This window comes from Lepus europaeus, chromosome 5 (genome assembly GCF_033115175.1).
Source record: "Lepus europaeus isolate LE1 chromosome 5, mLepTim1.pri, whole genome shotgun sequence".
Classification (NCBI taxonomy): Eukaryota; Metazoa; Chordata; class Mammalia; order Lagomorpha; family Leporidae; genus Lepus; species Lepus europaeus.
Window position 1 is genome coordinate 155544223 of NC_084831.1, and position 26378 is coordinate 155570600.

The 26378-nt window shown below is 37.5% G+C and overlaps 1 protein-coding gene across 3 annotated transcripts in view; it reads left to right on the top strand.

Annotated features, from left to right (window-relative positions):
* Positions 1 to 26378, top strand: part of COP1 (COP1 E3 ubiquitin ligase) — a 221811-nt gene that overhangs the window by 160371 nt on the left and 35062 nt on the right. For all 3 annotated transcript variants that reach the window (XM_062192980.1, XM_062192982.1, XM_062192981.1), the window contains 3 exons: positions 19902 to 20019; positions 22455 to 22579; positions 24633 to 24793. In XM_062192980.1, the coding sequence (XP_062048964.1) occupies positions 19902 to 20019; positions 22455 to 22579; positions 24633 to 24793 (404 nt within the window). The remainder of the gene's footprint in view (positions 1 to 19901; positions 20020 to 22454; positions 22580 to 24632; positions 24794 to 26378) is intronic.

Genomic DNA, 26378 nt, shown 5'->3' on the forward strand with positions numbered 1-26378 from the left:
CACTGATTGTGGTAAAGCATCTTCCATGAAGATCTCGAGTCTCAGAAGGCTATCTGAACCTATTTACATGATCTTCCATTTTAAAATTGTATATATTCACTTAAAGTTATCTATATTTATACTAATAACAGAAGATTATATCCTCATTCTAACTTTCACACATTTTAAATAATGCTTAGGTTCCACTTACAAAACTTGATTAAACTACCCTCCAGAGGTACTACTGTTAAGAGTTCCTTGAATATCTTTCTGTCACAGATGGTTACTTTTCTTAACTAAGAGGCCAGTAAGTATTTTTATTTACTTAGAGCAGTTTTCTTCCTTTCTTAATGGGATGGATCCAAAGAATGAATATTTATAATGTGTAAAACTCATGCAATTTTAGGCTGTGAATCTCAGAAGTCAATTTGTGGACTACCCTAATCACTCTCTTTCCCCCAACTTCACAATCACTAAAGAATAATGAATTCCTTTGAACTTAAAAAATTAGTCTTGGGATGGATGTGGTGGCACAATAGGTAAAATTGCCATTTTAGAGTCCTGCACCCCATTTCAGAATGCTTGTTGGAAGCACAACGCCTCCACTTCCTATCCAACTTCCTGCTAATAAACCCAAGAAGGCAACCGTGTATGGCCCAGTACCTGGGACACCTGAATGGAGTTCTAGGCTTCTGGCATCAGCCTAGCCAGCCCAGGCTAGTGTAGGTGTTTAGGGAATGAATGAATCAACAGAGGGAAAATTCTCTCTCTCTCTCTCTCTCTCTCTCTCTCTCTCTCTCTCTCTCTCTCTGTGTTTTTTTTTTCCAAATAAATGAATAAATCTTAAAATAAAGAACCTAGTCTTTCATTTGATCTGTGAAACCTAATTTAATTCATTTTATGGAGGACCTTAAGTAAGATAGGTATGTAAGTACTTAGAATATCTTTTATGTTTTCACATCTTATTGAAATAATGGGTAACATTTTAAGTTTGCTACACTCATTAATCTGCCTTGTCTTTTATTTTATGCAGTGTTTGCCAGTGAGGATGGTGTCTTTTCCTTTGCCTTTTAAATAAATCATATGTCTGAATATTTCTTTAATAAATTCTGATTAATATCATAGCATTCTGAAAAATTTTGATTAATGTCATAGCTCTCATGAATATGTATTTTACTTACCTATACCACATAAATAATAGGGGAAAGAAGACCTTGTATTTTCATTTTCTCCAATAATAGGAGTGAACTCAAGTAGAAGAGGCATACATAAAGCCAGTATTTAAGAAGCACTTTATTATCATGAAAAAAGGCTTCTTTTGAGACTGCTATAATCTAAAATAACTGTGAAACATCTAGCAGATCTACCTTTTTGTGTCTATATTTCCTCCCAGGCTATAAATAACTCTTACCAGATCATAGAAAAACTGAGCTCACAAGAAATTTTTTATCTAAATTATATGTAGATATGTTTTAACACCGAACATCTGTTATTTGACTATTAGTAATATAATAGATACTGTCATATAGTAATGTAATAGATACTGTCATCATATGGCTTTCAAAACTAATATTTGCTACAAAAACACTTTTGCTGTATGAAATACATATGTGATATACATTTCAGAGGAACCATGAAAATAATAGAACCAAAATAGGAAACCAGACTGTGATTGGGAGGAAAAGGAAATAGAATATTTGTCAAGTCCAAAAGAAGGAGGAAAAAAGCATAAAGAATTTTAGCCAGTTAAAAGGCAGAAAAAGAAGTTGTAGACCCCAAAAACCTGAGTTTTAACAGACTTTCCAGGTTATTCTTATATACTTTTTTTTTTTTTTTTTTTGACAGGCAGAGTGGACAGTGAGAGAGACAGAGAAAGGTCTTCCTTTCACCGTTGGTTCACCCTCCAGTGGCCGCCGCGGCAGGCGTGCTGCAGCCAGCACACGGCGCTGATCCGAAGCCAGGAGCCAGGTGCTTCTCCTGGTCTCCCATGGGGTGCAGGGCCCAAGCACTTGGGCCATCCTCTACTGCACTCCTGGGCCACAGCAGAGAGCTGGCTTGGAAGAGGGGCAACCGGGACAGAATCCGGCACCCCTAACAGGACTAGAACCCGGTGTGCCGGCGTCGCAGGTGGAGGATTAGCCTGTTGAGCCACGGCGCCGGTCCTTATATACTCTTAAAGTATAAGAAACCCTGCCCTAGATAAACATATATTTAAATAGTGGCTATGGTAGCATAGTTGGCAGTGGTTAAAGCTGAATCTGGTATAAGTGTTTGCTCATAGGACAGTCATACTGTGGAATGTATTCAGCTGTGAAAATGAATAAACTACAGGTGCATTGATTAGTGTGATTGAGTAGCAAGCATAAGTATTGAGTGAAAGAAAGTCACAGAAGAGCACCAGTACTGCTGCATTTATAAGCATGTAATACAAACATATAAATAACGTAATATTGAGAAGTGTATGCATTGATGATGAAACCATAAGGAAAAGAAAGGGAATGAATATATAACTCCAAGGATAGTGCTTAGCCATCTGCCTCTCAAATAAATCTTTTTAAAGAATTTCTTAGAAAAGAAAGAAAAAGATTATATTAGAAAGAGCTTCTGCAGAAATTTAACATTTATTTTTTATAAAAGGATTTATTTATTTATTGAGATGCACAGTTACAGAGGGAGAGAGAGAGAAGTCTTTCATCCTCTGTTTCACTCCCCCAGATGGCCACAAAGGCTGCTGCTGGGCCGATTTAAAGCTCTCTTTGTGGTCCTGGACTAATATTAAGCCATATAAATTACCTTTTAGACTCTACTAATTTTACTTAAAATAACAGAACTAATGATTTGCTCTGTTGATGAATGTTAAACTTCTGAAAGACATTGAGAAATTTGTTTTATGTTTAATATTTATAGTAAATTACATTAATGGTCTCAGTTCTCCCCTCCCTGTATCTGAATATTCTGCCATGAGAAACCATCCCACCCTTTGACTCTGAGCTTGGCCTTGTGGTCCAAATGATGTTAAGTGTGACGCTGCCCACAAGTTTGAAACGTGTGAGCATGACTGGGCTTGCTTGCCCTTGCTCCTCTGCTATCACCAGGAAACTGCTCAAACCAGCTGCTGGTCACAGGAGGAGAAAGATAAAGTAGAGTCCACTTGCCCCAGTCTCAGTCAGTCAACCTCCAGATACCTAAGCATGTTCTGAAAGCAGCCAATCCTAAGGTGTCCCTCAGATGAGGAAGAGTAAGATACCAAATATTGGGACAGTTTGTTCTGTAGCAGTTTTGTAGTAATGGCTAATGTTGTATTAAATTTTATAATGAAGGCCCTCTCTCCATTATGGTTATCAAAGCTCTAACTGATCTTCTGTTCATAAAAAATCATTACATTTAGAGTAGCAAAGTACTTATAGCCAATTATATCTTCTTCACCTAATTGTGCTTGTCTAAAAGCAGAAAAAAATGACATAAAATCACTCTACTACTTTTATGCACATAATTTCAGAATCTTTCACACATATGGAAATACATACTTAGGCATTTTACTATAATAAAGCATAGATGTCCAAAATGGAGTAAGAAAACTTTGGTGGAACACTTGCACTGTTCATGGTGTGTGTAGACGCTAAAAGACCAAGAAAATTAGACCTACCAAAGTCGACAGTGCAGAATTTTTAGATTGTTAAATTGTGTGTGTATGTTTGTGGGTGACAGTGAAGCTTAAGATGTACCAGTTCTCCTTTTTCTACTTCAACTGTCATAGTAACTTTTCTTCTGTTTTACAATAGAAAGTTGTAGCTTTCATCACCCAGAATCTAAAATGCTACATTGTTGTAGGATAGACCCCACCATCGGCAGCAACATTAGAGGTGATTCTAAATGTTGGTCCTAGAGTAACTTCTCATTCTTTGTCTTATAGATGTTTCTATTAATAGTGAAACATGTCATTAGAAAAACTATATTTTATACTTTGTGTTTTCACTTTAGATATGTGTTGAGATAAATGGTGGAAGTGGATGAAGTTTTCTCTTTAAAAAACTGCTTGTCGGCCGGCGCCGCGGCTCACTAGGCTAATCCTCCGCCTTGCGGCGCCGGCACACCGGGTTCTAGTCCCGGTCGGGGCACCGATCCTGTCCCGGTTGCCCCTGTTCCAGGCCAGCTCTCTGCTGTGGCCAGGGAGTGCAGTGGAGGATGGCCCAAGTGCTTGGGCCCTGCACCCCATGGAAGACCAGGAGAAGCACCTGGCTCCTGCCATCGGATCAGCGCGGTGCACCGGCCGCAGCGCGCCAGCCGTGGCGGCCATTGGAGGGTGAACCAACGGCAAAAGGAAGACCTTTCTCTCTGTCTCTCTCTCTCACTGTCCACTCTTCCTGTCAAAAATTAAAAAAAAAACTGCTTGTCTTTTCTGAGTATTGCCAAAAAATGTACGTTATTCCTGAAAGTAAGTCTGAGGGCTCAGAGCGAAGAGGCAGAGTATTAGCACCAATGCTGAAAATAGATCTCCTTACTTCAGCCAGGCAGTACTTACACCCTGCTTACCCATTTGTCTGTGAAAATCAAAATGCAGAAGTTTTGTGGTTACGAGGATACATATTAACACTTTTATTTGAATTGAAAAAGATAGTCTGGCAGATAAAATATTCTTTTTTATATATAAATTGCTAACTAAATCTCCATAGTGAAGATTTTAACAAAAATTATCTAAATATAAAATGAAAAAGGAAACATATTGGCTCAAAGTGATGTTAGTAACAGTATACTGCAGCATTTTCTTTTATAATTTTTTAGTACATTAATAACAAAGATAATACTGGTCCACTGTGCATTGTTTTTAATGTGAAAATCCAGGAAGTTTTAAATATTAAAAATATTGTTCAATTGATGACATGATCAGATATGAAGCAGAACTTTTTTTTATATTCCACTTAGTATAATTGCTCATGCATTTTACGGCAGAAATATTACTGTATTTAATCAAAATATGCTTAACAGTTATTGGGAATATTGCACAGCATGAACCATATACTTTACAAAATTTGAAAAATTCAGAATTATGCAACTCGTTGACCCTGATAAGGGCTTATAGTCCTATACATTTATACGGTGAAGCCATTTTGCTGACTGGCAAAATCTGCCTGAGACTCCTTTGTTTTTTTGTTTGTTTTTTAAATTAAAAATCTTTTCATTTGTTTGAAAGACAAAGGAGTCCCCATCTGTTGATTCACTCCCCAAGTGCCCTCAGTGTTGTGAGGTAGGGGAAGCTGGAAGCCTAGTGTGGGGGCACAATGCAGGTCTCACATATAGTTTGCAGAAATTCAGATGTTTTAGCCATCATCACAGCCTCCTGGGGTCCCCATTGACAGGAAGCTGGGATCAGGAACCAGAGCTGGATAGCAAACCCAGGCACTAACCAGCAGCTTAACTGCTAGGCCAAAGGCCCACCCCTCTGAGTTACCTCATTACTAAGCAGCAAGCCAAGAGGTTCCAGTTCTTTAAAGAGCAGCCTCATCAGATCCTGAAAAATACTGTTGATAATAGATTACTGTGAGGTTGTTGGCATATCCATCATTACCAGGAATACTTTCTATTTCTATGATTATATGTATATGTAATAAATGTAAAAATGAGCAGTAGGTATTGAAATACTGGATTATAGGAATGGAATTCTGAGAGCATGTAAATTTATTTGCAGATAAAAGACATGGGGTAGAGGAAGAGAGAATATCACAGTCATTTCATTAAGATATGCAGAAATACTTCACAGTTCATAGAAAATGGAATTAAAATATTGATTTTATTTTTGTACAAAAATATTTGAAATCCATGCATACCTGAGATCTTCAAAGAATTTATGAAAGTATATATATTATGAAAAAACTACATGAATTTTAAGAATTTCAAAAATTTTGCTCCCAAATAAATTTATCTATTTTCTGTGAGCTCCTTGAAGTGTCCTCTTATTTGCAAAAAGATGTTTTGTTTAATAATTATCAAGATTTATATCATTGTTGAGCAGTTGTGTGCTACTATTAACTTTTTTTTCCAAGATTTATTTTTTTATTTGAAAGGCAAAGTGACAAAGAGGAAGAAACAGAGTTCTTCCACTGTTTCATTCCCCAGATAGCTGCAAAACCAGAGCTGGGCCAACACAAAGTCAGAAGTGCAGAATTCTGGCTCTCTCACTTGGGTGACAGGGCCTAAGTACTTTGTCCATCTTCCACTGCCTTTCCCGGTGCCTCAGCCGGAAGTTGGACCAGAAGCAGAGCAGCTAGAACTGGAACCAGCACTCCGATATGGAATACTGGCCTCACGAGTGGCTGCTCAGCCACTGTATCACAATATCGTCAGTACTAGCAATTTTAATAGTTACTGAAATGGAAAAATTTCTTGCAATGATAATAGTTTGGTCACAGGAGAGTAATGAATGTACATATAGAGAGATAAGTGTTGTTTTCTAATATAGAATAGTAAGATGAAAAAACAATTTACTATAAAATCATTTGGATAAATTAAAATGTAAATACAAATTCAAAGAAAAGAGTATGTAAATTTTTCTATTAAAGGATAGCTTTTAGATATTGATTTAAAATTTTATAATGTACTTTTTCAGTTTTTTGCTTAAGAAAATAAAAGTCTTCTATCTAAATTAATTTATAGGCTGATGAGGTTAGGTCGGTATAGATGCTAGGGTGTCAATGAATACTAGACAAAAAGTAGGTACTAAGTATTTGAATTTATAGATTAGTCTTTAAATGCAGTATGGTACAATGTTATTAAAAATTAATATTTCAAATTATGAAGCAATATGTATTTTATACTTTAAGTGGAGTGGTTTTAATAAGATATGGGTTTTTTTTTAATAACTTCATATAGAATTCTGAAAACCTGTTATCTGTCTACTATAATAGAACCATCTGTGTGTGTAGGAACAAATTCAGAAGCTCAGAAACTTTTATCTTGCCTGCCCCCAGAATTCTCCTACTCCCTTCCCTCCTTTCTGTCCTTTTCCTCCCTTGTTTCCTTCTCTCGGTCTTTCCCTTCCCTTCTTCCCTTTTCCACCTCTGATTCCTCCCTGCCCTTCCTTAGCCTGTATTGCCTTCTCCATCTCCCTCCTTCTGGTCCTTTTCCTCTCGATTTTTCTTTGCTCCTGTACTTGCCCCTCCACCCTCATGCATACAGTTAGTGCCGTATTGGGTCTCTTCTCTGTGTGTCTGCACACACATTTCCTGACTTCTTTACCTTACCACTAATTAACTTCTCTGTTTTCTTTGACTCTTCCTATGTGGTTCTTCTGCCTTGACAGAAATATCTTTCTGCATTACCATGCAAGTAAAGATATCTCCAGTTTTTGCTGATACTAATTTATTTGCCTTGTATCAACTTGTAATTGACTTCTTTGTAGTTATTCTTCTCTTAGACATTTTATCACTCTGTATTTCTAACTATGTATACTGATCTTAAGAGAAGGGCAGCTGATTGTGAGACCAATTTTAATATGTGAAAGGTCTTTTAAAATTTTCTAGAAAATATATATTATTTGAAACTACAACATGGCTTTCTAATTTTTTGTGCCAAAATAAACTTTTATATCCATTTTCCACAAACTTTTTGAAGTACCCTGTGTCTGATGACATATATGCTTAACTTTTCTAAACAGAGTACTTAAAAGATGATGCTGTAAAGTAAACAGGAAACAGTGAACTATTACTGTTGTCAACAGGTGTGGTTGGGAAGGAACATTGTATCAGCAGAAGTAGTATAGTTTTCCTTTAGACATGCAAGAATTTAGAAGTACATAAGAAAATATTATCAAATGATTCATCTGGAATTTTACTTCTGCTTACTATGTAGAAGACACACACAAACACATACACAGAATCACTTTTGTCTTAAAACTAGAAAAAGCTTTTTCTACCAAAAAAAAATTTAAGATTTATTTTCTTTGTTTGAAAGGCAGAGTTACAGAGAGAGAGGGAGAGATATGGAGATATCTCATCCACTGGTTCACTCCCAAATGACTGCAGTGGCTGGGACTGGGCAAGGCTGAAGCCAGGAGCCAGAAGCTTCATCAGACCCTCCCATGTGGGTGCAGGGGCCCAAAGACTTGAGCCATCTTCCACTGCTTTCCCAGGCACATTAGCAGGGAGCTGGATTCGAAGTGGAGCAGCCAGGACTTGAACCGGCATGCATAGGGATGCTGGTGGCAGCCCCCTAAGCTACAAAATAATGGCTTTTCTTAACTTCTGTCAGAGAGCTGAGGTCACAGGCAAACAAGGAACTTTCCCTTCAAGGAGAGATGGGAAACAACATGTTTCACCTTTTGCAGATCACTAAAGGAAAAATAACTACTCTAGAAGTTGATAAAAAGAAATTAACTAAAATTTCAGTGCATTCCTAATGATCAGTTATGGGTTGACGTATCAATTCAGGTTTACCGGAGGCCCAAAATACAAGGAATTGCACGCTTAAAAACCCACAAAGTCTTCTCCATGGCCCTCCATTGCCTACTCTAAAGAAAGATTGGACTAGGGCAGTAGCCCTGTCATTGACTTTTAGCAGTTTATAAAAGTAATCAGTTCTTGGGTAAACTACAGAAAATGTCGCATGGAATAGAAGCTTTAAGATGTTGGGGAAGGAATAGGAAAATTTCTTAGGCTAAGTTCCCTGTATCAATACAAAGCAGAGATCTGCTACCACTGACAGAGTGACATGAAACTTTCTCATACCGAAGACCTGTCTTAGATTTAATGTAGTTAGGTGGCCATGCTCATGAAGGACCAGACCCTAACAACAGCCCCATGCCTGGAGCTCAGGTACATGTGCCCTAAGACAGCAGACGAAACTAAAAACTCCTGTACCATGAAGAATCCTAGCAACAAAAAAGGATGCAAAGTTATTCTGCTTGGGGAAGGGTGGTAGCGTAGATAAAGACCCCCTCTTCAGCTCATGCAGAGTTTGTTAGAAACTAAGGGTGGGGCCATACTATGGCACAGTGAATGAAGCCACCATTGCACCATGTTGGAGTGACTTTCGAATCCCAGCTGCTCCACTTCCAATCCAGCTCCCTGCTGGGTTGTGAAAGATAGGAGACCATATGTGAGACCAGGTTGGCACTCTGGGCTCCTGGCTCCAGCCTGGCCTACACCTGGCTGATGCAGCCATTTGGAGAGTGAACCAAATGGCTCCGTCTCTTCCTGTCTCTCTTTTACTCTGCCTTTCAAATAAGTCTTTAAACAAATAAACACTGAAGAGTAGACCAGAAAAATTTCCTGAACTCCCAGAACTACGAAGCCTAGGCAACAGCAGTTCATTTCTTGGCAAAGTTGATGCTATAACACACTGACTAATTGATCTTCTCCGGATAAGAGCCTGACTAAAACAATAAGTTCGCTGTGTTTAATAACTGACGGAATAGTTGAATATAGGATGCATTTTAGATGTCAATATTTTTGTGCATAACATAATGGTATTGTGAATATTAGAAGTTTTTATTTTTAGAAGGTAGATGAAGCTGAAGTTTTTAAGGGTAAAATATCCTGATAATTTGAAACTTATGAATGATTCAGTGGGGGAAGGGAGTGTGTAGGTTGAATAGTTACAGTTGGTGAGTCTAGAGTGAAAGATACAAAGCTGTTCATTATATTGTTCAGTTTTGCTGTGGGTTTGAAATTTTTCAAATGGACAAGTTAAACAAGAAAAAAAAAAAAACCTAATCCCTGAAATTATGGGTGTTTGAAAAATGATGTCAAAAATATAAAAATGAAAAAAAATTAGACTCCCCCATTGACCTAAACTATTTCGAATCATAATGTCACTAAAACATATGTGCAGATGTAAAACTCTAGGCCATCTTCATATGCTCCTGTCTCTTAAACTTTAAACTCAAAACAAATCCCAATTAATATACAGTCAAGAAAAATTCACAATAGCAATATGGTGACATGATAATAAGTTGGATAGATATGAATAAGTCGCCACTAAACATAGCAAGTTGGTTCTGAATATTTCAACACAGGTTTCTTTCAAAGTTACCATGTTTGTGGAAACCTCAGCCATTTGGTAACTTACCATCCATACTGAACAGCCTTTCAACCACTAACAGGAAAAAAAAGTAGTTCCAACTATCAAAAAATCTCATTGCCAGAAGATTGTTAGTGTTTGACCGAAGTCAGATTCTTCATGGGGAAAGACCTGTACCTAGAGTGTTGAAAACAGATACAGGGCCTGCGCCACGGCTCAATAGGTTAATCCTCCGCCTGCAGCACCGGCACCCCAGGTTCTAGTCCCGGTTGGGGTGCCGGATTCTGTCCCAGTTGCCCCTCTTCCAGTCCACCTCTCTGCTATGTCCTGGGAGTGCAGTGGAGGATGGCCCAAGTCCTTGGGCCCTGCACCTGCTCGAGGCCAGGAGAAGCACCTGGCTCCTGGCTTCGTGTCAATGCAGTGCACCAGCTGCAGCAGCCATTGGGGGGTGAACCAATGGAAAAGGAAGACCTTTGTCTCTCTCTCCCTGTCCACTCTGCCTGTGAAAAACAAACAAACAAACAAACAAAAAAGCAGATACAGTATCATGCCTTTGTAAGGCTGTGATGCCAGTAGGGCCAAATAAGAATGTAGTCAAAAATTTAAAAAGATATGGGCAACAAAACTGCTACAGGGGACTTTGAAAACCCCTGACATGCGCCGGGAATGTAGAATGTTGTGTGTGTATGCAGGCAGTGTGTCCACCCAGTGATGGAGAGGGCCCCACCACTCACCTCTGACCAAAGTTAAGGCTGTATGCAAGCAGGAAGTGAAGACCAAAGCAGATTTGTGAGTTGCTTGAGCTCAAAAGCATGCCCTGACATACAGGGTCCCTTTGGCAAAGGGTAGAAGACATATTGGCTCAATGCATATAAAGATATCTTAGTTCTTTTTATTTTTTGTAAGATTTACTTATTTATTTGAAAGCCAGAGATACAGACAAGAAGGGGAATCTTTCATCCACTGGCTCACCCCCAGATAGCCCCAATGGCCAGCACTGCACCAGGCCAAAGCCTGGAAGGGCCAAGAGCTTCCTCCAGGTGTCCTACAAGAGTGGCAGGGACCCAGACACTCGGGCCATCTTCAGAAAGCTGGATCAGAAGCGGAGCAGCCAGAACACAAACTGGTGCCCATGTGGGAGGCCAGCTTTGCAGGTCGCCTGCAACACAACGAGCCAGTAAGGAACTCTTAAGACTGCCAAGTGAGACGGACCCAGGCACAACCCCTACTTATCCAGGTTTAAAAATTAAAAATAAATTTTAAGCTTAGTAAAGACTCTTAGTGGTTCCACACAACAGGAATTATAAAAGAGGACTTCAGAAAGTTTGTGGGTAAATGGAATTAATTAATCTAATAAGTGCATACAAGAGGTCTTCAGAAAGGTCAAGGGAAGTGTATATTTGGAAGAAACTAAGAGTAAGTTATAAATGTTTTTGGCATCAAAATAAACTCTTTTCTTTTTTCTTTATTATTTATTTGTTTATCACAAGCCTGAGAGATAGACAAAGAGTTAGCTCTCATGCTCTGATTCTCTTCTGAATGCCCACGTTGGTTGTGACTACTCCGTACTAAGGCCAGGCACCAGGAACTCAATCCAGGCTACCCATGAGGGGCTGAGACTCAGTTACTCAGGGCCTCCTGGAGCTGCATCAGCAGGAGCTGGGGTCAGAACTGGACATCAAGCCGGGCACTTCAGTGTGGGCTGTGAGCATCTTCACTGCTCACTGCTCACTGCCGGTGTACTCTAAGTCCATAAAAACTCTTGTTGACTCAACAGAATTGGTCACAGAAAAATCACTAAACAAATGAACAAAAATGCTACCATCAAAAACAGCAGAAAGCCCCGTCACAAGTCCAGGAGTAAGAACTTATTCCAGAATTGCCACATGCAGTTTATCTAAAATGCTTGATTTTCAGCAACAGAAAAAATATGGCATAGACAGAAAAGCATGGAAAATTCAATCAATAAAAGTGATCCCAGATGTTGGGCTTACTAGCTAGAGACTTTAAAGCAGCTATTATAAATATATTCAAAGTAAATAAACCATAATTAAAGAAGTTACGGAAAATATAACAAGTATATCTCACCCCACCCCAAAAAAAACAACCCAGAAATTCTTTAGTTGAGAAGTATTACAACTGAAATGAAAAATTTACTATAGGGGTTTATGAGTAAATTTGAGCTGGCAAAAGAAAGAAGCTGTGAATGCCAAGATAGGCCATTAGTGATTATCTCGTCTAAGGAATGGAGAGAAAAAAGTGTGGAGAAAATGAATAGAACTTCAGGAACATGTGAGACACCATCCAGCATGTCAACATACTTAAGACGACAGAGAGGGGTGGAAAAATGTTTGAAGTAGTAACAGCCAGAGTCTTTCTAATTGTACATGGAAAACACCAAACCTACAAATACACAAAGCTCAGTAACCCCAAGTAGGACAGATTCAAAGAGATGCATTCCTGAAAACATCATATTCATAGCCTTGGGAGTAGAAGACAGAAAAGCAGCAAGCAGAAATCAATTCCGTAAGTACAGGGTCCTCAATAAGAGTAACAGCGTACTTCTTATGAAAAAAGGGGATGTGCTTCATGTATTGAAAGGAAAAGATTGTCATTAAACAGTTTTACATCCAGCAAAACTACTCACCAAAAAAAGAATTTGAGATATTCCCATAAACTGACAGTTATTTGGTAGCAGAGCTGCGCTAGCGCAAATACTGAAAAGTCCTTCAGGCTGCAGTGAAAGGATATAGATAGATACACAATACAGTATTCCTTCACATATATAAAGTAACAACACTGGTAAAACGGTATATACATACATATATATATAAGCTAGCTTAAATCTTTTGGTGACAATTTTATTAAAAGATAGTTAAGTAGTAATTATAAAATCATTTAGTAGACGTATAAAAGAAAGATGTAATATGCATGGTTATAATAGCAGCAAATGGGGAGCAGGGAAGAAGTGGTATTACTGTGCAAGCTCTATAGAGTATTAAAATGAAGCTAGGGAAAATCCGAATGAGATTGCTTTCAATTAGACTTTTATAAATACATTGAAAAAGAAGAAACTAAAAATATTATCCCAGGAAGTCTGTTGAATGCAAAAGAAGACAGTAACAAAGGAATATAAGAATAAAAGAATAACAAAAAGAAAAATTACAGGTGTAATTCCTACCATAGAGATAAAAATATTAAATTTAAATAAAAACTTTAAATGCAGAGATTGGAGAACGAGCTTCAAAAAAATCAGGGCCCAGTCATGTATCCCTGTTGTCTATAAGAGACACACTTTAGAGTGAAACAACCAAATAACCTGAAATAAAAGATGAAAATGCATAAAAGCATGAACACCTGTACTTATTTCAAACAAAATCATCTTTAAGTAAAAACTTGCCTAGGAAACAAATGGGGATATCATACAATGGTAAAAACGATATACAATTATAAAGAAACTTAAAAACAGGAGCTATATTGAAGTACATGAAACTATATTAAAAGGATTCAAAGAAGTAGATACTTAAAAGTCCTTGGTACCTTAAGTAATCCACTCAGTAACCAATAACATTATTTGACGAAAAATCAGCAAGAATGTAGATGATTTGAATAACATCAGCCTCACCTAACATATCTTCACAGGATACTCATGCTTGTTAAACACATGGACAGATCTCCAGGGATAGACTATGTTAGACCATAAAAGAACTCTTAATAAGATTGAAAGGATTAGAGTCATACAAAACATGTTTTCTAACCTAAACGAAATTAAATTAGAATTCAACTGTAGTTAATTTGAAAAATCCACAACCATTTGGAAATCTCACATTTCTAAACTCATTAGCCAAAGAAGAAATCGTAAAGGAAATTTTAAAAATATTTTGGGGGGCTGGTGCTGTGACACAGCAGTGCCAGCATCCCATATGGACTCCGGTTCGAGTCCCAGCTGCTCCACTTCTGATCCAGCTTTCTGCTGTAGCCTGGGAGAGCAGTAGAGGATGGCCAAAGTCCTGGGGCCCCTGCACCCATGTGGGAGACCCAGAAGAAGCTCCTGGGCACAGCTCCAGCAGTTGCAGCCAATTGGGGAGTGAACCAGCAGATGGAAGTCTTTCTCTCTCTCTCTCTCTCTCTGCCTCTCCTTCTTTTTTGTAACTCTGACTTTCAAATAGATAAATCTTAAAAAAAAAAAAAAAGAATATGAATGGAATGAAAATGGAAACATATCAGACTTTGTGCTGACAGTTAAAGTGTTGTCTGGAGAGAAATACATAGCCTTAAATGTGTATATTTTAAAAGAAGAAATCACAATAATTAAATTTTTATCACAAAAATCTAGAAAAATACTAACAAATCAGATAAACGGAAGGAAGTAATAAATGTTAGAGTGGAAATGAATGAAATAGCAAACAGAAGAATGATAGAAAAAAGCAGTTAAAACTGAAAATGGGTGCTCTGAAATGATAAAATTAACAGAACTTTTGCTGGACTGAGATCAAAGAGAGAATACATAGATTTACCAAGATAAAAAATGAAAGAGCTGGACCAGAGTCGTGGTGTCGCAGGCTAGGCCCTGCCTGTGACTCTAACATCCCTTGCTGGAGCACTGGTTAAGTAGCAGCTGTTCCACTTCTCATCCAGCTCCCTGGGAATGCTCCTGGGAAAGCTGTAAAAGGTGGCCCAAGCATTTGAGCCCCTGCCACCCCACATGAGAAATTTGGATAGAGCTCTAGGCTCCTGGCTTCAACTTGGCCCAGCTGTAACTGTTGCAACCATTTGAGGAGTGAACCAACGGATGGAAGATCTCTTTCTCTCTGTCTCTTTGCCTTTCAAATTTAAATAAAAGAGGGATGGGCACAGTAACACTGGCCTTCCAGAAATTAAACAAATTATAAAGGAATGCCATGAACAGCCTCATGCTAACATTCCCAGTGATGTAGATGAAATGAAAGTTCCTAGAAAGACAAAGGAACCAAAACTGACTCAAGAAGAAGTACAAAACCAGATGTATCTGTAAAAGGAAAGCAATTGATCAGCAGTTAATAGTGTTCCCCAGGAAAAAGCTGAGTCCCAAATGGCTCCACTGGTGAATTCCATCAAATGTTTTAAAGAAGAAGCAATACCAGTACTTCACAAAGTCTTCCCTGAAACCAAAGCCAACGATACCACATGAACAGAAAAATTCAGACCCACCTTTGTCAAGAGTATGGAATAGGGGGCCAGCCTTGTGGCAAAGCAGGTTAAGCTGCTACTTCCAAAGACAGCACCCCAAGCCAGAGCATCTGTTAGAGTCTAGCTAGTCTGCTTTGGATCCAGGTCCTTGCTAATATGCCTGGGAAACTAGATTTTGGCCCAACTATGGGAGACTAGGATGGAGTTCCTGGCTCCTGGCTTTGGCCTATCCCTAGTACCAGTCCCAGCTGTTCTGTCTCTTCCTCCACCCTGTCCCGCTTCTTTCTCTGTCACTGTTTCAGTTTAATAAAGTAAATCTTTCAAAGAGGATAGATAAGGGCCCAGAGTTATGGCAAAGCAGATAAAGCTGCAACCAGCCATGCTGGCATCCCATTTGGACACTGGTACCTAGGCCATTTGACTTCCCATCCAGCTCCCTGGTAACGGCCTGAGAAAACTAGCCGAAAGTGGCCCAAGAACTTGGGCCTCTGCCGCCCACATCAGAAACTCAAAAGCAGCTCCTGGTTCCTGGCTTCAGCATGGCTCAGCCCCAGCTGTTACAGCTATCCATATGCTTTGTCTCTTTCCCTCCCTCCTTTTCTCCCTTCCTAACTTTGACTTTCAAATAAATAAATCTTGAAAACAGTTTTAAAAAGAGGATATATGAAAATGTCTTCCACAAAATAATGTCAAGCTAAATCAAACAGCACATTTAAACAGTTATATACAGTGACAATTTGGGGTTTGTCCCAGAAGTGCTGTATTTAACATACAAATGTTAATTGATGTAATATACCATTGTAATAGAATAAAAAAACTAAGATCTCAGTAGAAATCTGTAGAAAAGGCATTTGAATGAATCTTACAGTCATTGATGATAGAAACTACAAACCAACGTAGCATAGAAGGAAACTTCCTCAGCCTAATAAAGAGCTTACACTAAGCATCACATTTAACGGTGAAGTGGTGAAGACTGACTGCTTTTCCCCAAAGATCAGGAATGTAACAAGGATGTTAGCCCTTGTCTCTTCGATCCTGTGTAGTACTAGAGGTTCTAGCCAATGTACTGACGTAAGAAAAGGATCTGAAATACATAGATATAAAAAAAGTTACCTTTATTTGCAAATTAAATCATGTCATATGTTGAAAAATTTAGTAAGTTAATTTTAGGGAATTATTAGAATTAATAAAAGTATTCAGCAGTCATGGAATAAAAGGTCAATGTGTAAAAATCAGTTGTATTTCTATACAGGAAAAATGAACAATCTGAAAATGAGAACATGATCCTATGTGGTATAATATCAAAAAGAGTAAGATGCTTAAGGAATAAATTTAATAAATTGAGTGCAACACTTGCACACTGAAAATTACAGCAGTATTGTGAGCATTTAAGAAGATGTAAACAAATGAACAGAATTCTGTCATCGGATTGACAGATTCAGTAACCCAAATTGATCCACGTGTACACTCAATTTTTGGAAAAAGTCCAGCAAGCTTCTTTACAGGAAATGATCAGCTGATCGTAAAATTTATGTGGAAAAAACAAACTTGGGAAGCCTTTTCTTCTGAATTTAAAAGCTTCTGAATTTAAAAGCTTATTGTAAACCTATAATTATTAAGACTATTGTTTGTGCCAGCATCCCATATGGGCACCAGTTCTAGTCCTGGCTGCTCTTCCAATCCAGCTCTTTGCTGTGGCCTGAGAAAGCAGTAGAAGATGGCCCAAGTGCTTGGGCCCCTGTATCCTCATGGGAGACCAGGAAGAAGCACCTGGCTCCTGGCTTCGGATCGGCGCAGCTCTGGCTGTTGCAGCCATTTGAGGAGTGAACCAATGGAAGGAAGACCTTTCTCTCTGTCTCTCCCTCTCACTGTCTGTAGTCCTACCTCTCAAATAAATAAATTTAAAATATAAATAAATAAAAAGACTGTTGCACTGGCAGAAGGGTGTACTAAATCCTTATTTATAATAACTTCATGTTCAAGAAAGATTTATTTATTTGAGAAAGCAATTTACTGGGGGAAAGAACAGTCTGTGCAATAAATGGAGCAGGGCAATTGGATATCACTTGCAAAAGATGAACTTAGACCTTTAATTCACACTTAACTGTAAGAACTAAAAGCACAAACATTTAAAAACAGGAGAAAATCTTTAAGTCTTTGAATTAGTCAAAATTAACTTTTTTTTTAAAGATTTATTTATTTGAACGGCAGGGTTACAGATAGGCATAGGTCGAGATACAGAAAGAGAAAAGTCTTCCATCTGCTGCTTCACTCTCCAAATGGTGACAACAGCTGGAGCTAGGCCGATCCGAAGCCTGGAGCCAGGATCATCTTCTGGGTCTCCCACGTGGGTGCAGGGGTCCTAGGACTTGAGCCATCTTCCATTGCTTTCCCAAGCCTTAGCCAAGAGCTAGATCAGAAGTGGAGCAGCTGGGACTCAAACTTGCACCCATATGGGATGCCAGCACTGCAGGCTGTGGCTTTACCCATTGTGCTACAGCACCAGTACCAAAATTAACTTATTTATAACACAAAAAGCTTGATCTTTGAAAAGAAATAAATTGGACCTTAATAAAATTTTAAAACTTTGGTCCTTTTTTAACTTTTATTTAGTAAATATAAATTTCCAAAGTACAGTTTATGGATTACAATGGCTTTTTCCACCCCCCATAACTTCCCTGCCACTCGCACCCCTCCCATCTCCCACTCCCTCTCCCATTCCATTCACATCAAGATTCATTTTCAATTCTCTTTATATACAGAAGATCAATTTAGTATATATTAAGTAAAGATTTCATCAGTTTGCACCCACACAGAAACACAAGGTGTAAAAATACTGTTTCAGTACTAGTTATAGCATTAATTCACATTGGACAACACATTAAGAACAGAGATCCCACATGAGGAGTAAGTACACAGTGACTCCTGTTGTTGACTTAACAATTTGACACTCTTGTTTATGGCGTCAGTAATCTTCCTAGGCTCTAGTCTTGAGTTGCCAAGGTTATGGAAGCCTTTTGAGTTCGCTGACTTCGGTCTTATTCAGACAGGTCATAGTCAAAGTGGAAGTTCTCTCCTCCCTTCAGAGAAAGGTACCTTCTTCTTTGATGGCCCCACTCTTTCTACTGGGATCTCACTTGCAGAGATCTTTCATTTAGGTTTTTTGGGGTTTTTTTTGTTTTGTTTTTGCCAGAGTATCTTGGCTTTCCATGCCTAAAATACTCTCATGGGCTCTTGAGCCAGATCCAAATGCCTCAAGGGCTGATTCTGAGGCCAGAGTGCTATTTAGGACATCTGCCATTCTATGAGTCTGCTGTGTATCCCACTTCCCATGTTGGATCATTCTCTCCCTTTTTGGTTCTATCAGTTAGTATTAGCAGACACTAGCTTTGTTTGTGTGATCCCTTTGACTCTTAGACCTATCAGTGTGATCAGTTGTGAACTGAAATTGATCACTTGGACTAGTGAGATGGCATTGGTACATGCCACCTTGATGGGATTGTGTTGGAATCGCCTGGCACGTTTCTAACTCCACCATTTGGGGCAAGTCCGATTGAGCATGTCCCAAATTGTACATCTCCTCCCTCTCTTATTCCCACTCTTATATTTAACAGGGATCACTTTTCAGTTAAATTTAAACACCTAAGAATAATTGTGTGTTAATTACAGAGTTCAACCAATAGTATTAACTAGAACAAAAAATACTAAAAGGGATAAAGAATTAAATTGTACATCAACAGTCAGGACAAGGGCTGATCAAGTCACTGTTTCTCATAGTGTCCATTTCACTTCAACAGGTTTCCTTTTTGGTCCTTTACAACTTGTTATTAAGGAAATAAAAACATAAGAAAAGAAACTTTGAAAATTGTTGCAAAACACATATCTAATAAAGATCTTATATATAGATATTTCAAAGTACTCACCTAAAGAAATTAGAAGTCCACATATATTGCAGAAGAGAATGTAAAATGGTACAATTAAAAATTGTTGATTTTTTAAAAAATTAAGCATATTAACTACTGATACACATTAAAATGTCACACAAAATGTAGGAAGCCATATGTCAAGGCCACTCACTATATTATTTCGTTTATAAGAAGTATCCAGAAAAGGTAATTTAAAGGAAAACAGGAATAGTGGTTGCCTAGGGAAGTAGATAGCAGTCAGATGGGTATGAGCGATCTTACTGGGATGAAGAAAATTTCCTAAAACTGATTTTTGGTGGTGCTTGTACCACTAAGTACATTGAGTAGCAAATTGAATTGTATGCTTACAGTGGGTGAATTTTATTACAGATAAAATATGTTTCATTAAAGTGTTTCCTTAAAAAAAGGTAGGAAATAAAGTTATGTAGTTTCATGTTTATCCAGATTTCCCACAATGTTTATGTTGCCTTCTTTATAAAGCCATTAAAATCTTAAGATAAACTTTTAAATTGACAGTTATTTTGAGCCCTTTCTGCTTTGTTTTCAAGAGTTAAGATTAGAGGGCATAACAGTGGGTCTCCATTTCAAACTGACATTGACATACATTCTTTTTTTATGTGACCATTATTTTCCTAGACTCAAACACAATTTAACATTGTTTGAAAATCATCCATATCTGTTAATTTTCTGTTAGAAGTTTGATATTGTGAAAACATTTGCTGAAAAATGCCACATCCAGTTGAAATTAGCTTTGTTTCATTTCTGCGTTTCACAGGTTGTCATTTTGTGTTTGGTTTTCTGTGGTTTTTTTAGATCACTGTGTCCACTACTATGATCTTCGTAACACTAAACAACCAATCATGGTATTCAAAGGACACCGAAAGGCTGTCTCTTATGCAAAGTTTGTGAGTGGTGAAGAAATTGTCTCTGCGTGAGTATTACTCTTCTTAAAGGCTGAGCTCCATGCAAACCTCTGTCATTCACTAATTTCAGAGCTCACTGGGGTGTGTGTACCAATATAGTACATTGGACTGTAGGTCCCTTTTTTATAAATAGTAGATCTTATATTTGTCCAGTTAAAATGTATGTATATTCTGCTCTTTATTGCTTAATTTTTTGTTACTTGTGAATAAAATCCCGAAGATAATAGTTTTCAAAGTAGCTCCTTTTTCTAACACTCTGAAGTTTGATTGCACCTGAAATTTAATTGAATTTGGACTACTGCTTCTCCTTAAGAGATAACGTAGATGGTATAATAGGATGAAAAGTATGTGTATGTACTTGTACCACAGTAGTAGAATTACCTTTGGCTTTAAATAATATTTCCTTGACTTTTATTCTGACATGTTTATCTCTGATTTCATGGTAGGTTTTTAATGTTTTGTGTAGAACTTTCTTTAGTATGACTACATATACCTTAAAAAGTCCTTGGACAAGCCTTCTGAAACTGAAGAATGTAAGCTTTGTCTTATTGACTTTGAAGGTAGTAAGATGTCAGTGAGGTCAATAAATGTTATCAAACTAATGATAAATGTCTTCCACCTAAGTGGGCAGTCCCATCTTATGTACATCCATTCCATAGTTCTCTTCATTCATATTACCCCAGCAAATACCCATTCTTAGATTCTTTTTCATATCTACTGTTTCTTGTCGAGCTTGAAAATATATTCTTTTTTTTTCACATAGTTTCTTATCTCTCTTCAGAGATTTTTTTTTTTAATGCCAATGCCTTATATTTGGCATTTCCCACCACATTCACTTCCACCCTAGTTGCTCTAAATAACAACTTGGTAACTTGAATTGATTTAGAAAGGTAATTTGAATTGAGTTACAAAGAAAGTGGTAACTTAACTTTCCAAGGGAAATATATTTAATTAATTCACAAATTTAAATTAAGTGGTAGCAAGGCAAAAGTTATTCCATCATTAGGAGCAAAAATAATGGGCAGTAAATAAATTATTATTTATATTTAAACATATTTGGTAGTTTGTATTGCAACAATATTTTTCTTTAATTTCAGAATCAATTAGTTTTATTTCAGTTAATTGAAATATATAAACACTAATTGAATTGCGTAAGTTGGAAATCTTAGGTCACCTTAGTGGATATGTAATATGCTTTCTTCAATCTTTTTTCCTTTTTAGTTTTTACAAATCATCATTATTTTTATTCTCAGATAGATTTGGAGCTTAGAAGTATGTAGAAAAATTCATCCAAAAGTATATTTGTAGACATTAATATTAAAGTACATTTTTAAATATAGGCTGTATAATTAGAAATTTAGCACAACATTGTTCAGCAGAAACAAATTAAAACCAATACTTAAGAATAGATGTTATGCTGAAAAGTGATAGGAAGCCAAAAAAAGTATTAAATATTTAGGAATTTGATCTCTGAAATCAGTGTTAATCCTGGTTGTAGCAGTAGTAATTTGGAAATATCATTAACCTTCTAAACCTCAGTTTCTTCACCTCTAAAATGAGACTAAAAATATATAGTACTTAATCTTATGTTTTAACTATTTAAGTAGTAAATGTAAAACCCTTAGCACAGTTCCCTGTTCATAAAATGTTACATAAGAGAAAAGATGACTTACTGGACAGCCATTAATAAATATATAGAAATGTTTTATGGCACAAGAAACTGTAAAACAAGTTGTTTAATGGGGAAAGCAGTTTACAAAGTAAATTGTTCCAAGTTTTGCAACAGAAATTCAGAGAAAAACAAATATTTTCTTAAATTCCTAAGATTGAAAAGAATACCAGGATTTGTATGTTGGGGTATGTTATTTTATTTTGTAATAGTTCTATTTGCATATTCTTTTAGCAAGATAAATGACATTTTATAGATCCTTTGTATCCCATACCTGTAGGCAAGACTGAGCTGTGAAAATAGTTTATATTCAATATGCCAGTCCACTTCAATATTGAAAAATAAATCAATCCAAGAGGAACAAATGTATCCCTGGAATTGAACAGAACTCTCAGTACAGCTGTCTCATTGTTTGATGGTGGTCTGGTAGTGTTATGCCTGATGGTTATTGAGTATTTCCTGCATGCCCAGGCACCACTGAAACGTTTCAAATGAATTTGATTTTTCATACTATCTCATAGAATTTATTTAATTTTATATAGTAGGAATCATATTTTATATCTAATTGACAATAAACTGAAACCAGTAGATTTCATAACTTGCCCAAGGTTCAGAAGCAAATTAATGTCAGATTGAACTTTCTGACTCAAGTAGTATGGCTCCAGAGTCTGTATTCTTGACCATCAAACGGGATTGCTTGCCTCTTTCTAAAGAGTAATGAAGAATTTCATGCCATGCAGTCTTAAATCTGTTCTGACTCTGTGTTTACCTCAGCTCAACAGATAGCCAGCTAAAGCTGTGGAATGTAGGGAAACCGTACTGTCTACGTTCCTTCAAGGGTCATATCAATGAAAAAAACTTTGTAGGCCTCGCTTCCAATGGAGATTATATCGCTTGTGGTAAGTGAAATCATCTTTTCTAGAAACTTTTTTAATGATTTATTTCACTGAAATTGAATTCAATAGAATTAGACTGCCTATTATGTCAGAAAATGGTCTGGGGGCTGGTGCTGTGGCATAGCAAGTGGGGCCACCACCTGCAGTGCCAGCATCCCATGTGGACACTGGTTCAAGTCCCAGTTGCTCCACTTCCAATCCAGCTCTCTACTATGGCATGAGAAAGTGGTAGAAGATGGCCCAAAGTCCTTGGGCCCCTGCAACTCCCTGGGAGACCCAGAAGAAGCTTCTGGCTCTTGGCTCCGGATCAGCACAGCTCCAGCTGTTGCGGCCGTCTGGAGATTAAACCAGCAGATAGAAGGCTCTCCTCTCTCGATATGCCTCTGCCTCTCTGTGGCTCTGTCTTTCAAATAAATAAATAACTAAATCTTTAAAAAACAAAGAAAGAAAGAAAATAGTCTGTACACTCCAGGTAGACTTGTACAACAAGTTGATTTTGCACTGTGAATTTTCCTCAAATTATACTGGAAGCACATTAGACCTTCCCTTTTTTATTGACCACAAAACCTGAACACAAGCAATAGCATAAGGGTTTTTTAACTGTGTTTTTTGGTTGTTCTCCAGTAAAACATAATTCCTATATTTAAACATCAATAAGACAAAAAGTTTTAATTTCTTCTAATGATATTCATAAGAAGACATTGTTTGTCTTCTTAAGCTTAATACTCATTTCTCCTGTCTAGTGTTCTCTTTATTAAGCAATCTGGTTGGATAGCATTAATTTATTGTTCTGTCACTTTTAGTGTTGATAGTTTATTCTTAAATCAGACATAGAAAAACTAATTTTTATATTACTCAAAGGCTCTAATATGTCTGATGCCTGAATATATGATCTTACATCAGTACTTTGAAATGGCTTTTACTCAATAAAGTTGCTTTTCTCCACATATGAACCTAAACAATACCAAAGCAAATATCTAGCACAGTTATCCTATACTGATCAACTGCTCAAAATGTATATAGACCACCCATCTAATAGAGTAATGCCGTTAGTCACTATTGGGAAGTTAACTGTACAGGCTATTGAAATTTTTCTTTGTAAGTGCAGCAGTTTTCTTTTTCCTCTCTGGCTGGCATTGCGGCATGGTGGATAAAACCAGGATGATGCCCACATACCACATGAGTCTCAGCTGCTCCACTTCAGTTAGCTCCCTGCTAATGCACTTGGGAGAGCAGCAGAGGATAGCCGAAGTGCCTGGACTCCTGTATCTATGTAGGAGACACAGAGGAGGGTCTTGGCTCCTGGCTCCTGCCTCCTGGTTTTGGCCTGGCCTGTTGTGGCCATTTAGGAAGTGAATCAGCAGATGGAAGATTCTCTCTGTCTCTCCCTCACTCTCTGTGTGTCTTTACTTATTTGAAAAGAAGAGTTACAGGCAGAGGGAAAAGTCTTTAATCCACTAGTTCACTCCCCAAATATTTGGCCGCAACAGCTAGAGCTGGGATGACCCAAAGTCAGGAGCCAGGCGCGTCTTCCTGGTCTCCCACATGGTTGCAGGGTCCCAAGCACTTGGGCCATCTTCTGCTACTTTCCCAGGCCATTAACAGAGAGCTAGATCAGAAGTGGAGCAGCCAGGACTCAAACTGGTGCCTATAAGGGATGCCGGTGCCGTAGGCAGAGGCTTAACCTACTGCACCACAGCACTGGCCCCAGTAAAATAATCTTTAAAAAAAAAAGAAACAATGAAAAAGATTCTTCCTGTGATTACAAATTTCTGGTTTTGTAGGCCTCTACTATAAATGATTTTTATATGACAATTTCAGTCTTAGAATTATTACTATGGTTTTATCATATAACATTGTTTCTTTAGAGTACTAAGGTGTAACTTTTGTCCAAAAATTCTTTTATCACATAACTCCCTCTTAGTCCTGTGTTCTAATCTTTCAAAATTTACCATAAAACATTACTGCTTTTTGTGTTAAAAACATGATAATTATTGTTTGAATGTTATATCCTAATTCCAGCTTCTCATCCTGAAAAATTATTATTTATTTTCAGGAAGTGAAAACAACTCCCTCTACCTGTACTACAAAGGACTTTCTAAGACTTTGCTAACTTTTAAGTTTGATACAGTCAAAAGTGTTCTGGACAAAGACCGGAAAGAGGATGATACCAATGAGTTTGTTAGCGCTGTTTGCTGGAGAGCATTGCCAGATGGGGTAGGTTTTCGTATCAGCATCTTCACTTCGCTGTCTCACATGCTGCTTTGTGCATATGTAGTTATCTTTGCATGTGACTTCACAATAAGTGCACTTATAGGGTACACAATGACATTTCACCACATGAGTATGAGGTGTGATGATCAGATCAGGATAATTGGCATAATGGCAAACATTTATTACCTTGTTGTGTTGGGTATGTTCAAAATCCTCTCTGCTATCTATTTTGAATATACAATTGATGTCAGTTATAATTATCATACCGTGCTGTTGAACATTAAAAGTTATTCTTAAATACTTGTACCCCATATCCATTGTCCATCATCATCCTCCCCAACATACACATCCCCTTCCCACCAAAGAAAGGCATTTTAGGTAGTAAGTGAAATGGCACTGATGGAACACTGTAACACTGACTTGATGTCGCTCTTGCATACCCATAGACTCTTGTGCATGCCTCAGTTACAGCCAGTGTCTCCTTATCTCGTTTTATCTCTCCTTCAAACTAGTGTATACTGTGTCTCTCCTCCTTAATGACCATATGCAGTATGTGCTCAGTAAGCATTCAGCTGAGGTGATATATTTTAACAGGAAGAAAAAAAAAATGACGTGGGAGAAGGAGAGTATACCTAATTAAAAGCTATTTCAGGGTAAAGTTGCTGGCTACAAAATATACTTACATAAGAATATTTCAGCATATTCAATTTCTTGTTGAGAAACTTATGTTACTAGGTTGTAAGAAGTAATTTCCTCAAACTTTTCACTTACACATTTTAAAGCATAAGCTTTTCCATAAGTTAGAAGAAATAATTATTTTCAACTATCTTGATTTATATAAACAATATTCATTAGTGTCATGTGTTTTAAAATAGCTTTTTAGTTGCTTACATGGTTGCTTTTATTTTTGACACAAAGCATTCTGACTTAATGTGTAATTTAAAATATCTGAGCTTCCGGTACAATTTCACTTTAATTAGATATATTCCATTGCTGTCTTGTTTAAACTTCTGTGAATCATCTTCCAGTTTTGGTAATGACAGACCAAGTAATTTGGGCCAACCCTTCCTCTAAGTAAAATTGGAAAAGTTGGACCAAGTATGTATTTTTAAAACAAGCCTATTTGAAGACATTGGAAAGCAAACAAGGCAGAAAAGAATTTCCAACTTGGAATGTGAGTCTGGCTTTTAAATCTACTTTTCTCCTTGGAGCATTTGCTGGTGTTGGTGAGATAAGTAAAGCGTTAGCGCAGCTTCACAGAGGCACTGATACTACAGTCCAGTGCCAGCCACTGTGGGTTACTCACTTTGTTTTAGGTCCTCAAAGGGTTATACTTTAGGGTAAACCAGAAGAAGATTAGCCTTCACAGTGATTACAATTCAATTTCATATCATATCAATCCCTAAAATTTTTGAATTGAGGTGACCCTGGATTGCTAATGTCCATAGGCTACAAACTTATATTATCTCAGAAAGAAGATAACATCACCTAGGAGTTTGTTTATTTATTTATTATACTTTTGCAAATATAACTAGGGCATACACAAGTAAAATGAATCACAACATAAATAAAATCAGCATCGGCAACA